Raw genomic sequence first — 15,321 nt, forward strand, 5'->3', positions numbered from 1 at the left:
AGTGACCATTTTCCTACTATATTAAAAGCTGTAACTCCATCTGATGTTCCTCCATCATCAAGGCGGAATCTTAAAAAGGCTAACTCGGCTTTATATGAAACACTGTGTGCTGAAAAACTTAAACCCGAACGTTTTATTGACGTTCCTGATGCTATTAAATCTTTTTCTGATGAATTGAACTCTATAGCTGATGAGTGTATACCAAATTCCTCTGCAGTTCCACACATAAGAAAACCATGGTTCAACGATGAGTGCAAACAAGCTAGGAAGGCAAGGAAAAAGGCAGAACATTATTTCCGTCGCCATCCTATGGTGCATAATTTAAATAAATTTAAAATTTTAAATGCTAAAGCACGGCGTACTTTTAAACAAAACAAAAGCCAATCGTGGCAAAATTATGTGTCCAAAATAAATTCTCGGACACCCATGTCCAAGGTATGGAACATGGTCCAGAAAATCAAAGGTAAAGGTACTAAATCTACTGTCCATCATCTTAAACATGGCGATCAATTGCTTACTGATAAATCAGATATTGCTAATAAACTAGGTGAAACCCTTTCTAAACACTCTTCCTCTTCAAATTATGTACCAAAATTCCAGCAATATCAAAAACAACAAGAAAAGAAAACTATTAATTTCAACTCTGATAATGGGGAACATTATAATGAAAATTTTTCTAGTCATGAACTCCATATTGCTCTTGATCAAGCTCATGACACTGCTACAGGAACTGATAACATACATTATGAACTCCTGAAGCACTTACCGGAATCCTGCCTAGAAACTCTTCTCAATATTTTTGATGATATTTGGACATCGGGTAACTTTCCTCCGTCATGGCGTGACGCCATAGTAGTACCAATACCTAAACCTGGACGTGATCATACGGATCCGTCCAATTACCGACCTATTTCACTAACTAGCTGTGTTTGCAAGACCATGGAACGCATGATAAATAATCGACTTGTTTGGTACTTGGAAACAAATAATCTTATCACAGATATGCAGTGTGGTTTCCGTAAAAACAGAAGTACTGTCGATCACTTAGTGCGACTGGAATCATTTGTTAAAAACGCACTAATTAATAAACAACATGCTGTGTCTATCTTTTTTGATCTTGAAAAAGCATATAACACAACCTGGAAACATGGTATTTTGAGGGATTTACATGACTTTGGTTTGCGGGGTCGTTTACCTCAATTTATAGCCAACTTTTTAAATGACAGACAATTCCAGGTCCGTGTGGGTTCTACCCTGTCTGATCATTACAATCAGGATCAGGGTGTTCCACAAGGCAGTATTTTATCTGTCACTCTTTTTAGCATCAAGATCAACAGTTTATCAAAAGTTTTAAACGATTCAATTGATGGATCGTTATTTGTGGATGATTTTAATATTTCTTGTCGTGGTAAAAATATGCATACCATTGAACGGCAATTGCAGTTGTGTTTAAACAAAATAGATAAATGGTGTCTTGAAAACGGCTTTAAATTTTCCAAATCGAAAACTAACTGCATACATTTTTGTCGTAAATACAAACCCCATAAAGACCCTGAACTGTCTCTAGATGGGACGCCCATTAAAGTTGTGAAGGAAGCCAAATTCTTGGGTCTAATCTTTGATTCACATTTAACTTTTTTACCACATATTAAATCTCTTAAAAGTAAATGCCTGAAAGCACTTGACTTGTTGAAAGTGGTTTCAAATTCAAAATGGGGAGGGGATCAAGCTACCCTTCTCCATCTATATCGATCACTCGTTCGTTCTAAACTTGATTATGGCTCCATCGTCTATGGTGGAGCCTGCAAAAGCAATCTTAAACTTCTTGATCCTGTCCATCACCAAGGTCTAAGACTTTGTCTTGGGTCCTTCAGAACTTCACCTATTGACAGTCTTTACGTTGAGGCCGATGAACCATCTCTTGCACAACGCCGTATTAAATTATCTTTACAATATATCACAAAACTATACTCTAACGAATCTAACCCTGCATATAACTGTGTCTTCAATCCTCTTTATGAGGATTTGTTTAGCAAAAAGTCTTCTCTTGTTCCACCTCTTGGGCTCAGAAAAAAGCCGTTTATTGCTGCTGCTGGTATTGAGCTGGACAATATAGCTCCTTTAGGCCACAGGTTGACCTAACATTAACTACATTTAAAAAATCAGAAACGAATGAATTACAGTATAAACAAGAATATAATCAATTGAAACATAAATATAACAATTACAAATCCTTATTTACAGATGGGTCCAAGGACGGTGGTGCAGTTGCTTGCGCTGGATCCAGAACAATATCTTCTAGATTGCCAGATAATAGTTCTATTTTTACAGCAGAAGCTAACGCCATATTAACAGCTCTTAAATATATTCAAAGACACCCGAAACGTAAACAGTATATAATATATTCCGACTCTCTTTGTTGCCTTCAGGCTATTACAAATATTTCTTGTAAACATCCACTTTTAATTGAAATTATTGAACTGTATAATACTCTTGCTACTGGCCAATACGACATCGTCTTTTGTTGGTTACCCAGTCACGTAGATATTTCTGGGAATGTGATGGCTGATCTTGCTGCCAAGGCAGCACTGAACAAATCTGTGACACCACTTCTTCTTCCATATTCAGATTACAAAGCTTGCATTAGAACGTATATCCGTGATCTGATACAGAAGAAGTGGGACACTCAAGTAGGTATCAATAAATAACATGAAATAAAACCGTATATTGGCTACACCTACTTAGGTTGTCAGTCCAGATTTGAGGAGGTCATCATGCGACGATGTCGTATTGGCCACACAAGATATACACATAAATATTTGCTTAAAGGTGAGTATCCTCCGTTTTGTATCCCTTGTGATGGAAGAATCACAGTCAAGCATATCCTGCTTGACTGTGTCGAGTATTCCATCACAAGGGATCAGTATTTTAATTCACGAACTCTGAAGGATCTTTTTAATAACACAAGCTCTCATTTAATAATTGCATTTTTAAAAGAATTAGATTTATTGACAGAATTGTAAATAGATAAATATTTTATTATTGGAAGTTTAAATTGGTAACTGTGCTTGTTAGTGGCTGTATCCTCAAAGGGGGTTGAAGTACTGTAAAACTATTGTCCCCCTGAGTGGGTACGTAAGTCCACAAACATTCAAAGTAAATTCAAACTTTCACGTTTTTAATCGTAGCATAAGTGTCGTTTTATTTGCAAGGCTATATTTCCCAAATTGCTGATGGCTGAGGGGATGATGTAAATCCAGCTAGGGTCCATGCAGGTAGCAAAGGTACTGTAAGTCCCCATGGTCCCTAGTATGGTGATCTACTTTCAGTTCATAGCAATCTATAGCCCATTTTTATCTTGTATTGTCCTCTATAGATAAATTGTTTTAGGTATAGTTTCTAGTTTTATATTCTCATCTGTGTATTCTAGTTGTTTTACTGTCCTTCGTTGACAGGTTTTATAATAGATAGATATATATATATTTCATTTCAGTATTAAATTTTCTCGTCACGATATGGCTGAGATATTGCCGATGTGACGTTAAATATTAACTCACTCACTCACTCACTTATGCTTTTCTAGTAAAGGACAGATTCTGGTTCTGGTCCCATCGATTCTGGCACAGTTATTGTTCGAGCAAAAATCTAACGCATTAATGAAACGTCCGGCTTTATGGATTGCAACTTCTTGTTTAATACGTTGAGCGACGTTTCGATGTAGATTCTTACATCGTTTTCAAGCTAAGTGTGAATACAACCAAATAGTGAGAAGCTTATATACATGGTATGTTGTGACAAACAGTGGATTAACATTAACAACAGTATGTGATAGAGTAAACAAGTAGTACATAATAGGAAGAGGCCAGTAGGGAACTAAGACAAAAAAGAGCACTAGTGATGAAGCCAAGACGGGTGGAATTAAGTAGTAACAACAAACAGCCAAGGTAGACGGCAAATCAGCCATCTCAGACCATCAAAAAAATTCCACACTCATCGAATCAAGTTTGACCAATTCGAAGTCCTGTCAATCAAAAACCAAGACTTCAGGAAAAGAAAACTATTGCAAGCCATCGAAATCCACCACCACAAACCTATGATCAACAGAGACCAAGGATACTACATACCATCGGCCTATGAAGAGCTAATCAAACCATAGACTATCTAACCATTGTGTCTGTTTGTTGTTACTACTTAATCCCACCCGTCTTGGCTTCTTCATCACTAGTGCTCTAGTCACCTTCTGGTATGTCCTCATTATAAAAAAACCCACAGAGAACAGTTTATACCACCATTTCATTATAACAATCCATCCCATGTTATACTTGTCTCATTAATGTCCACACCAAATCTGTTCTTATAAAGAGGGTATCGCTGTTCCTCAAAAGAAATTTACCATGTTAAATAGTCGTGCATTGTATACAAATATAAACTGCGCTCTGTATGTTTTGCAAGAAGCATTTATAAGTGGGCGAGCCGTCGACGAGGCAACCCATGACTGTCCGCGGGGGTCAGTTAGATAGCAGAGCTTGTCAGTGTAACATCTAATTTTGAGACAGAATAACAATACATTATGGCTTTTCTCATTATCAGTATGAATTATACATCTATGAGTTCCTGTAATGTTTTCAAGCACAATGACCATACTTTGATGATATACGCATTGTCGTGTTTGTCACATATGTTATATGTGGAATTTTACTTTCTTAGTAAAGTACAGAACCCACATCCTAAGAGTCAGGCACCAAATACTTAGACTATGTTAACCCTAACCATTGGCATTGTAGTTTGATTGCATTTTTCGTCGTGTGACGCCGCATCAAGTAGTATTCCACGTAATGACAGTTGGTGATAGCCGATCAATGGAGGTCTCTACCATAAAGGAGAGATCTAGCTATGTTGTTTGTTTTGCCACTTTGAGTCTAGCATGAACCCACATATTCTGTATGTGCGCTGTTTAATGATTATACTTCTGAGCTGGACGAAATGTGTTGGTATGTGAACCCGTTTCAGATCTAACCTATCAACATGATGCAGCTCTTAACAAGAGGTAAATACTATAGACCTTTGTTCCCTCACTACAGTCATCCATAATGTCAGTTTTGGACTCTAATTTGAAACTTCCTGTCAGCCAGTGTGCCTCAACAACAGATCTATAATTAGGAATGTGTGTAATTCAGTGTAACTTAATACCTATCATTTGAATCAGTGTTTACAAGTCGTTCCAGAAATGAAGTCCAGTAGAACTGCATCGGTGATTCTGTGGCATATATTGATAACTGGAATTTACAGCGAATTTTCTCAAACATCAGCCCAAGAACAAGAGGCAGCGTCATGTATCCTAAAACTACGTGAGACTGAAAAAAGAGTTCGAAATGAGGTGATTGAGGAACTGAAGAAAGAGATGGAGGAGACACTGAAAGAAAAGTTGCAGAGAATTAATCTCCTGGAGACTGAGATTGCCCTTGAGAGGACACGACAACAGGTGATTGAACAGAAGGTTGAGTTGTCCTATAACGGACTGATGAGACTTGAAAACGCCCTGGCGATATGTGCAGCGCCTACATCAACAACTCTTGCCCCAACTACAACAACAAGGAAACCAGGTAAAAACTCACTTTCACATCTTTGGGCGCTAGATTCGTGTTTATTTGGAGCATTTCCGCCATTTTAGTTTCCTCGTGGGTGGCTACAGGTTACCCCCATTTCCTGTCTTGGGGTTTGCCACGGACACATGCAAAACAACAAAGAGCAAGAAAGTAACTGGGGAAGTAACTCTTAAAACAGAAAACATAATCCGCGTCATATGTGTTGTTTTTCTACACGTATCGTGTCACTACAACATGGGTGCTTAAGGTCCATTCCTAGCTTTTTCAGACCTCGATCCTTTGTCTCAAATGACAAACCTGATATATCTGCCTTGGTGTTTTCTGTTCCTGCGTCGTTCAACGGACTGGGACTCGTATAGAGCCACGTCCCGTGTTTTATGAATCGACAAAAAAAGATATTTGACTTTATACTTTCCTCAGTACAGTATTATTATTTATAAGTGAGAGTGAATGATTCAGTACTCGGCATTCAGAATGGAAACTGCTGTGGGCTATTCCTAGGACATTATCCCCAATGGTTAAAACAGAGGAAGGCCTAAATGTACTTTCAATGATGTTGAGTTCAGGTTGCCTCTCAAGAAGTGTCGTACATTCAGAGATACAGAGATACAGTCTAAATCTTTGAATGGTGGCTCACGTACTGATCACAGAGCTCTGCACAAACTACCATATGTGATAGTGTTAAACAAGTATGTGACTGTTGCTAATAGTGCACTTGTACCTATTCCAGACTGTCCTGTCGGATACAAGAAGTTTCTGGACCACTGCTACCTGTTTGAAATGGCGAAGGCCAACTGGCAGACTGCACGTGATAACTGCCTCGCTCAGGACGCAGACCTGGTGTCCATCAACAACTGGGATGAAATGGACTTCCTACTGACTGAAATAGAAGAACGTAAGTTTAATACAGACGTTACAATTTTTGTTCAGGAATCATAACCGATACAGTAAGGGATACGCCAGTCTTCTCTGCTCTTAGCTTTAAGTTCTAAATTCTTGCAGGAGGAATCCAAAGCGGATTTAACAGTTTAAGTATTAAACACGCTGAAATATAAATAGGCTTTCAACAGAGGACGTCACCACATTCAGACGAAGTAACGTCATAGTGACCTTAACCATTATGTGCATGGGATATATTTTTGACTATTCCAAAACATGTATATTGCAGGAAGATCGTCCAGTGATCAATAGCATGAGCATCGACCATAGGTTTCTGATGTAAAACCACTATATGACTATGGGAGTTGAGCTGCGGTGGGATATAAGCTGCCTCGCGGTAAAAGCGTTCGCTCGTCACGAAGAACAGGGTTCGATTCCCTACATGGGTACAATTTGTGAAACCCTTTTCGGGTGTCCCCGCCATGTTGGAATATTGCTAAAAGCAGCGTGAAACCAAAATCAGAAGATTGACTGATACATGTGTAGCGTTAAGCACCGTGTTTTCGCTAACAGCTACGTGCTTTACTTGAGTGTTAGTATGTATTCCTGGATTTTCTTAACTCTTGTCGTGTGTTTAAGATATTGCTCTTTTTTCTCAGATTACACCACCCGACTTCGAGACTCCTACTACATTGGGGTGGTATATAACGATGGGGAGTACATCTGGGTGGATGGTACGCCTGTGACATTTCGGTACTGGGCCAGAGGAGAACCTAATTGTATGGACACAGTCTGCAAGGCCTACATATCGGAATACGTGGGATTCAAGTGGGCTGATGCGCGGGCAAATTACAAACATTTCTATATTTGTGAAAAAAATATTAACTAGAGACACGACTATATCTACGCCAGCAATAAACGTTACTTGATGCATGTTTCTGTTATACATGTGTCAGTTAAGTTATCTAATTTGCAGTATGCAAAAAATCCAGTGATCAGCATCGAGTTCTTATCACCACACGATTACAGCCATCTGTATTTAGCAGAACCCGTTTATACTCGTAGTGTCCGATCACCCGGAAATCATACGTTTTAATATTGTTTACATTCTGATATGCTGTTTTGGCTTATTACACGTAAAACAGATATAGTTATTTCTTCTGGTTGTAGACAACCAGTGATGATCCTGGTCAGAATTGGTCTTCGTAAGAGGTGACTAACTGGATCGGGTGGGCAGACCCGATGACGTGGTTGACTCGTATCATCGTATCCTACTTATGCTGCCGATCACTGGATGGTTTGGTCCATACTCGATTATTTACAGACCGCCGCCACATAGCTGGAATATTGCTGAATGTGGTGTTTTACAACAATCAAGTCAACCAACAATATGCATCTAATAATCAACATAAATTGAAAATATGTGAATATTTTAAAAATGAAATATGTAACGCTGTTGGACAAACGTTGATGAAACGGCGCCAATATTGGCCCACGATATGGACGTGGAGAATGAAGATTGGCAGCCCGCAACCGAGTTCGAATGGTCAGTGAGGACAGTCGACCTCTAAACATCTCAGCCCTGGTTCGTGTAGCCGGCAGAACTCTGTCACGCTGGTGACGTAGGACGATTTGACGGTCTTCTGCTCGTGATGTCATACGTGGACGAGCCGACCTTGGGCGATCAGAAGCGGTGCCAGTTTGTTGTAAACGACCTCGCAAGTCATACACAGTACGGCGGCTGCATCCCATTGCTCTTGCGAGGTCAATAACTGATCTTCCCGCTTGGAACAAGCCATCGGTACGTTCACGTTGCACATTTGACAAAAGTACCGGTAGAACTGTGGGTTTCTTCAATTCTTGAGGTCAATGCAAACACGTGCAAATGAAGAAAACTTCGATGCGGAGATCACGTGATCGACTGCACGGACAATACCTGATTTGGCACTAACGTCATTTGCACGACGAATGGATGGGTTTGAGTGGGTTTTGCTAACGTTTTTCTAGACTTGAAAGATAGGGATCCCATTTCGGACACATGTATGTATCATCATAGAAACTTTATTCAATATTTTTAAAATTACATATTGTGAAGTTTCTTTTTTGACTCAGTGTATATACACACAATAGTAATGTGCAGCTGTATATTTCAGTCCATCATTAACGCATCCATAACGGTTCATATCAACAGTTCAACTGTTCTTTTACATATTATCGACCTTCCGATTGACATTAGTGTTCAACAGTATATAAGTAGTCGTATGCAAGTTTCAGAGCAAATGCTCATAACGTGAAGCAGGGGGTTGTACGCTCCAGGCTCGACTGTTGTACAGACTACCCTCACATTGCAGGGATATTGTTGAGTGCGGTTTTAAACAGAATCAATAAAGCCAGGTCTTATTCACTCAAGGCTGAAGTAACGGTACACTTGCCAAGACATTCTGTTTTAGAACACATTTTAATCGACTGTCTCTAGCGTCCATATTACTGCCTAAATTCTCAACGACATATTCATATTTCGAATGTCATTTGTAAACGTGCATGCATACGTTACATGGGCTTACCGAAACTAGCCTGTTACCGAAGATTATAGAGAAATACGTCCGTCTCTACACGGTCACAATGGAAAGGGGACACAACTCTTCAATGCTTAATACTAGTTTGGGATCCTCCCCGACGTATCCTAACAGCCGTACAGTCTGTCGTGTCGTGGAGACTATAAGCACTGAAAGGCAAGGAAACTATAAGTTGAAGTCTATGCTCAAGACAAGGGCTGGCTAAAAGATGGATAATCGGAAATATATATAAATCATTATTGATATAAAAATTATGTAATCGGTAATATCGTCCATAAACGTTTGCGACAACATGCAGTTTTAATTTACTCACAGAATACACAGAGTTTCAGGCCCTTATATTACTCGATATTTTGTAACGATTATCGATCCACGTGATGTCTATCGATAGCCATCAGCTTCTCACTCGAATGCTGTTACGCGAGACTACTGTTGATCACAACCATGTTCTTGTTTTGTTTTGTTGACAAATTGTCAAACTTTTCCACAAAATTGTACAAGGAAGCTAACACCTTTAAGCGTGAAGAGAAACCATAGCATATGATGAACGTGCACTACATAATACATGACGTAACAGAAACATAGTTGGCTCTGTTGAAGACATACAGTCTTCCTCCGTTCATCTGACAGGGTAAATGTGTTTACTGCATGAACGAAGTGTCTGTTTAAAACGCATCGGATATGAACATAAAAGGAAACATTCTTATGGAAGGCTAATAATTTATAAGATGAACAGACACTATACATTTAAACATGTATTTTATATTTCACGTCACTATTCAAACTACAACTGGAACGGATTAGTTTAGGTAAAACTTGATTTAACAACGTTTACACTGTGTTTCAACGAAGATAGTGCAGCGACTACAACATTTCCAAGTCCCACCTTGTCCACATGACCAAAGAGGTTAAGCCCGTCAGCAAGCTGACAATGAAAGGCTGTCATCTGGGGGATAACTCCACACCCTGCTACAACAGGTTAAACACCCATATGGTGACATGGCAGAAGGTTCACACTTGTGTTGTGCCACGAATAAGAAGAAAGGATCCCTGAGAGAGTACAGATCGAATATGATTTTCTATACAATCAAGACCCTCAAAGACATCATCTATAACAAATGAATGTAGATGGTCCGTAAATGTCCTTTTTCAGTATGTGCAGTATACTGGGAATATAACTGTCTGTCCATCTCCAGTGTAAATCAACATAACACAGACTTAGCCCAATTTTATTGCCATGACACTATAGTTGACGTCGAAGAACTCCAACGATGTCACAGAAAACCCGCTCCCAGTGCAAGTGAGTTTTCCGTCACACTCAGCAATATTACAGCTATGTGACGGCGCTCTGTAAGTACGCCTGGACCAGACAATCCAGTGATCACCTGTATGACTATAGATCTGCGAAACTGGAATACCATAACATATATCAACCAAGTCAGCAAGCCTAACCACCCGATCCCAGTAGTGGCCTCATCAGACAAACATGGGTTACTAAAGATCACTTCTAACCTTGATCTTCACGGGTGCTCCCAATGGAAAACGTGAACACAACGGATACTATGATCAAAACGTCACTTCTCGGACACACTAACAACGTCTATGACATAGTTTAAAATGTGTTGGTAGAAAGGAACACATCCACAGAATGAACGCTGTAGCCGTTACGATTTATATCTTCTGGGTTCGACTTAGACCCTGGTAATCCATGCTTGCATATCCAACAGATGTAAGGATGGGGTGATCCGACACTTTCGAAACGCTGATTGAGTCCTCCTGGTGGCTTTAGTTGTTCCACATGTCTCCGAACAAGTGTGTGTCCGATAATCTTCGAGTATTTACTGTCCATCATGAATATCATTGACAGCTTCTTTTCACAAACTTCAAATGTTTATGAGATTTTGTAGATTCTCATTTGTAACTCATGTTTGTTGGACAATTAAACGCCACCACCACCACCAAGAAAACAGCCATTATGTTCGTGCGGTTGCATGACTATCGAACACAGAATCATGTTTATTGCAGTGTTGCCCTGATGTATCTTCATGCCAAGATTATCTACGTCAGTGCCACTACACGGAGCCCTTACGTCCTGTGTTCTGTCTTAGTCTTTTCCTTATTCCAGTACACCCCTCCTGTAAAATAAACGAGTACACTTGTATTAATTTACAAAAATGACATAACAGAATATCTCCGCCATAATCGCGGTCCTAATTAATCGGATGATCGAACTCCTAACTTTTAGCTAACAGTCTTCATCCAGGTACCACGATGGACGGCCTGGACTAATGTTGTGTACGGTGCATGATATAAACATCAACTCTTCTTTCAATCTGTCAAAAGTTACGGGAAAGATGAGCGTCTATCCTAACAACTCGACACTGATACCAGCGAGTAGAGAATGATGTCATGTAGTATCGTAGCAGATTGGGAGGATAGTCAAGGTGTAGTCTCCAACAGCGTGGGTGATATTCACTCATCAGAGTGTTGCCCTCAACATCCATGCATCTGTGGTCATTGGTGTTCACAGTATATTTCTTTCTATATGGTATACACAGAAGGGGGCAGGAACTGTCCCGTTTGCCACTCTCACATGTCACTCGCAATGTGGATGTGTGGCGTGGACTGATATAACGGTAACGCTATTTTTCAGGGCATTATCATTTGCAGAAGCCCGAGGTCTTTTCAACTGCCCTCCTTCGTCGGGCAGTTAATGAAAGACCTCGGGCTTCTGCAAATGATAATGCCCTGAAAAATAGCGTTACCGTTATTATAGCTAAAATGAAAAGAATAAAAACGGCGGCATCGGTTTAGAAGCATTTACTGCCAACAACAAAACGACGGAGGTCACTGACACACATTTTACAAACATAGACACGTAATAGAACAACACAGATGACGTCACTATTGAGAGTGACGACATTCGACCTTGACCTCTGCTCATACTACCAGCCGCCATTGTTTTCAGTGATCAACAACGTTAGACTTCAAGTCGATATTTTCATTGCTATATGTTGTCATTTATAGTACAATTGTTATGGTTGGCACAGGCAGGAAAGTGCACAATGGCACAGGCACATGTGACGAATGTGAGCCAGATATATGGTCAATAATGAACCCAAGTTCAAACAAACCGTAGGTGATGAACTTCAACAGTTGAGCTACTGATGACGTCACCTAACAACGGGCTTGATAATGGCCCGTCGTTAAGCATTTTGCGGGCATTATCAAGTTGCAGTGGACCTCTCATTTCTGATAACGTGCGGTCGTTTTAACGATAATTCTATCCATTTTAGCTACAATAGTTAACTTTGGGCTGTTGTCATGGGCTGATAGCGCAATGTAGGTGTTTGGCGTGGACTGATAGTTACTTGTGGGTGGGCGACATGGACTGATAGCAACGTGGATGTAAGGGCAGTGAATGTTACGCTGCATCTACGTGTTTGGTACCAGTTGAGCACTAACATGATTTGAAATTCCGTAAGACATTGAAGTGTCATTTTCATTCGTATATACCTTTTAAGCCGTCGAACCAGAAAACATACACGTTGCAATGGATCATAAGTTACACACAAATTCACTGAGATATGTTGTTGTCTGATTAAACTGGGCTACGAATCAACAAACCCCAATGTGTCGGGCAGTTGGTACGGGATTGGTCAGTGTGACTGGATCATGACCATATCATAAGGTGGCGTATTCTCTATGTATGACAGAGAAACAGCTCTATACTCACAACAATAACACAAGAACGACGATGACCAGGTTGACTGAAAGGGCGATCATATCTGTAAAGAGAATTCAACAAACCTAACCCAAGGTCAGCATCATATAAAAGTGTTTGTCATGTTGTAAAGACATTGATACTAAAAAAGCGAATAAGAGTCAGTTTCTGACATTGTGATTGCGGAGTTACACAATTCTGTGAATGGACGCCAACACATAGCAGTGCGCCTATTGCTGGCTTCACTGCGGAACACACCATTTGGCCTAAAGGGTAAGGGACGAAACACTACAGTAATATTGCACGCTCTGTCGGCATGCAAACAACCCAGACCGTCAAGTGATCGATGAACCAGAAAAGTCGGTGACACGATGCACACAAACACTGCTCTAATTGTGGCAGAACAATTTCATTTACGTGTTTTGTGAAGTGAGTTCCCGGTGAGGTAGTTATTGCAAAATACGAAGATTTACAACTCATACTCACTGGCACCTGATTCATCCTGGACTGCCACGGCAACGCAGCTATGTATGATGTTATGAGGCTCAGCATCATATTTACATCCTGCCGTGCATATCCTCTGCTGGCCATCTTCATACATCCGACACTGGCCTCCTTCAGAACAATCGGTTCCACATCTGAGGTTACATGACGCGCCGTAATACCCATCAATACATCCATGCCTGCATCTCCCACTTCTGAAACAACTCGTCATACAGCCATGACACGTCTTATCACACGCTACGCCATACCTTTTATCGTTGCATTCTACACACGCGCTACTCCCTTGAAGGCAGATCTTATCCTTACAGTCTGGGGGACAGGTTTCGGTCTCACATGACCCGTCGATTCCGCATTTCCCGTGCAGACACCCTGTATCGCATGGCGTGTCGCAGTACTCTCCGTAAAAGCCATCAATGCACTTCAAGCAGCTCTTCAACTGGTCACAATGTTGGCAGTGTTCTGGGCAGCTCTCGGAGCCTGGAAACGAAACGGTTATTACTAAACTTGTTCGTATTTGATGGTATTAGTCACCTCTTACCTCTTACGATAAGCATGGGTCGCTGAAGATTAATTATAACCCTGATCTTCTCGGGTTTGTTCTTATTTGAACGAACACTATGCTGCATTGAATGTTACATGAGCGATCACACACAATTTGAGGTGTTTGGCATCATCACCTGGTTGAAGATTGCCAGTGACAGCTATGATACAATATTGACGAATATAAAACACATACAGGAACACCAAGATTACTGTGACTTAGAAATAACGCATTCAGAGACGTGAGACTATACCTACTTTTCACATTCACCAACATCAACGTAAGCCATAGCTTTCCTTTAAAGATCTGAAAGTTATAAACACCATGGTAAGAGAGCCATCCTTGCAACATATATTTGTTGTCCGATAGTTATATGTCACACATCCTGGGTACTTAATATGATCATGCTGTTCAAACTAACGGCTTGGACCAGTAAATGCGGCTTATGTAGCATCGATCTGAACAAATGGTCAACGATTAAACATTCTCTGCATAATAAATATACTAGTACAACCTCTTCTTCATACAAGGCTTTCTTCATACAAGTGTGTAGTGCCTAAGTCTCATTTTTAGATTTTGACAGGAAATAATATAGTTAGGGCCAAATAGCAAATACCAAACATAGTGCATGCAACTGACCTTAGGATTGTGTTATTTTCCGGTATGCGAGTCACAGATGTCAGTGAGAAACCAATTAGTCATTGCTTTATATAACTTTTATAAGACCAAATATATCCAGGTGTTATGAGAACCTACACGTAGGCAGGTCACCTACCATTGAAAGACTTGCCATCTTCGGGGATTCTGGACACGTGTCTGCAATGGAGGGAGAAGATAAATGATCTGGCACATGTAAAGTATAAGCTCCATCAAGACAGTACAAGTAGTATGTACAATCACATGCGTAAGACTGCCTTGTTGAAGTGACGATCGATAAATAAATCAGTATTTCAGCTGGTCTTCATAAGGGTAAATAACTGATCCTTCTGTATAATCCATCTATGATATAACTACGGGAAAAGAGAAGTCGATAAGTCACAACTTCCGTTGCCTCGTCTGTAAACATCCGCTGTACTTGAATGACGTCACGTGCCACCAAACGTCTGAATAGCTGGTACGTCGGTGTTGTTTCCGTCAATGACCAGACATGTTCGGTACTCGGTTTGCCACACAGTTCTTGCAGATTTCAAACTCCAGGGGTAAATCAAAAGTTTTAACTGAAGATATTCCTAAAATATGACAGTTTCGCTGAGTACAACACTGGGTTACATATTCATATATTCTTTCGGGTAGGTGTACCACGAATGTCCTGTTTGAAGACAGGTGAAAAAAAAGTCATTTATAACTCAAAACCGACTCTCACAGTAGATACACTACATTGTAGATATCGCAACAATTGAACTGTTACAGTGCTATTACACCAAGAGTTTATAACTTCACAATACTAAGACATCATGACATACACAGCTGGCACTGCTTTGACGTCACAAA

At 40.2% G+C, this 15,321-nt stretch overlaps 2 protein-coding genes across 2 annotated transcripts; one reads left to right on the forward strand and one right to left on the reverse strand.

Annotated features, from left to right (window-relative positions):
• The first annotated feature begins 5,186 nt into the window (after nt 1-5,186).
• LOC137273022 (perlucin-like protein) lies at nt 5,187-7,418 on the forward strand. Its single transcript, XM_067805463.1, has 3 exons — nt 5,187-5,603; nt 6,337-6,501; nt 7,145-7,418. The coding sequence occupies exons 1-3, from the start codon at nt 5,228-5,230 to the stop codon at nt 7,372-7,374; spliced, it is 771 nt and encodes a 256-aa protein (XP_067661564.1). The 5' UTR covers nt 5,187-5,227; the 3' UTR covers nt 7,375-7,418.
• Nucleotides 7,419-8,580: 1,162 nt separating this feature from the next.
• Nucleotides 8,581-14,887, reverse strand: LOC137273023 (scavenger receptor class F member 2-like). Its single transcript, XM_067805464.1, has 5 exons — nt 14,606-14,887; nt 14,088-14,136; nt 13,272-13,766; nt 12,798-12,849; nt 8,581-11,196 (listed from the first exon to the last, which is right to left on the reverse strand). The coding sequence occupies exons 1-5, from the start codon at nt 14,621-14,623 to the stop codon at nt 11,178-11,180; spliced, it is 633 nt and encodes a 210-aa protein (XP_067661565.1). The 5' UTR covers nt 14,624-14,887; the 3' UTR covers nt 8,581-11,177.
• Nucleotides 14,888-15,321: the final 434 nt, after the last annotated feature.

This window comes from Haliotis asinina, chromosome 2 (assembly GCF_037392515.1).
Source record: "Haliotis asinina isolate JCU_RB_2024 chromosome 2, JCU_Hal_asi_v2, whole genome shotgun sequence".
NCBI classification, from domain to species: Eukaryota; Metazoa; Mollusca; class Gastropoda; order Lepetellida; family Haliotidae; genus Haliotis; species Haliotis asinina.

Bases quoted from the DNA above. Each gene is read 5' to 3' on its own strand.
- LOC137273022 (XM_067805463.1), top strand. From the start codon at position 5,228: ATGAAGTCCAGTAGAACTGCATCGGTGATTCTGTGGCATATATTGATA. The intron at 5,604-6,336 runs GTAAAAACTCAC...TACCTATTCCAG, and splicing joins TACAACAACAAGGAAACCAG to ACTGTCCTGTCGGATACAAG. The intron at 6,502-7,144 runs GTAAGTTTAATA...CTTTTTTCTCAG, and splicing joins ACTGACTGAAATAGAAGAAC to ATTACACCACCCGACTTCGA.
- LOC137273023 (XM_067805464.1), bottom strand. The intron at 13,767-14,087 runs GTAGGTATAGTC...TTTCGTTTCCAG, and splicing joins GATGTTGGTGAATGTGAAAA to GCTCCGAGAGCTGCCCAGAA. The intron at 12,850-13,271 runs GTGAGTATGAGT...TTCTCTTTACAG, and splicing joins CCAGGATGAATCAGGTGCCA to ATATGATCGCCCTTTCAGTC.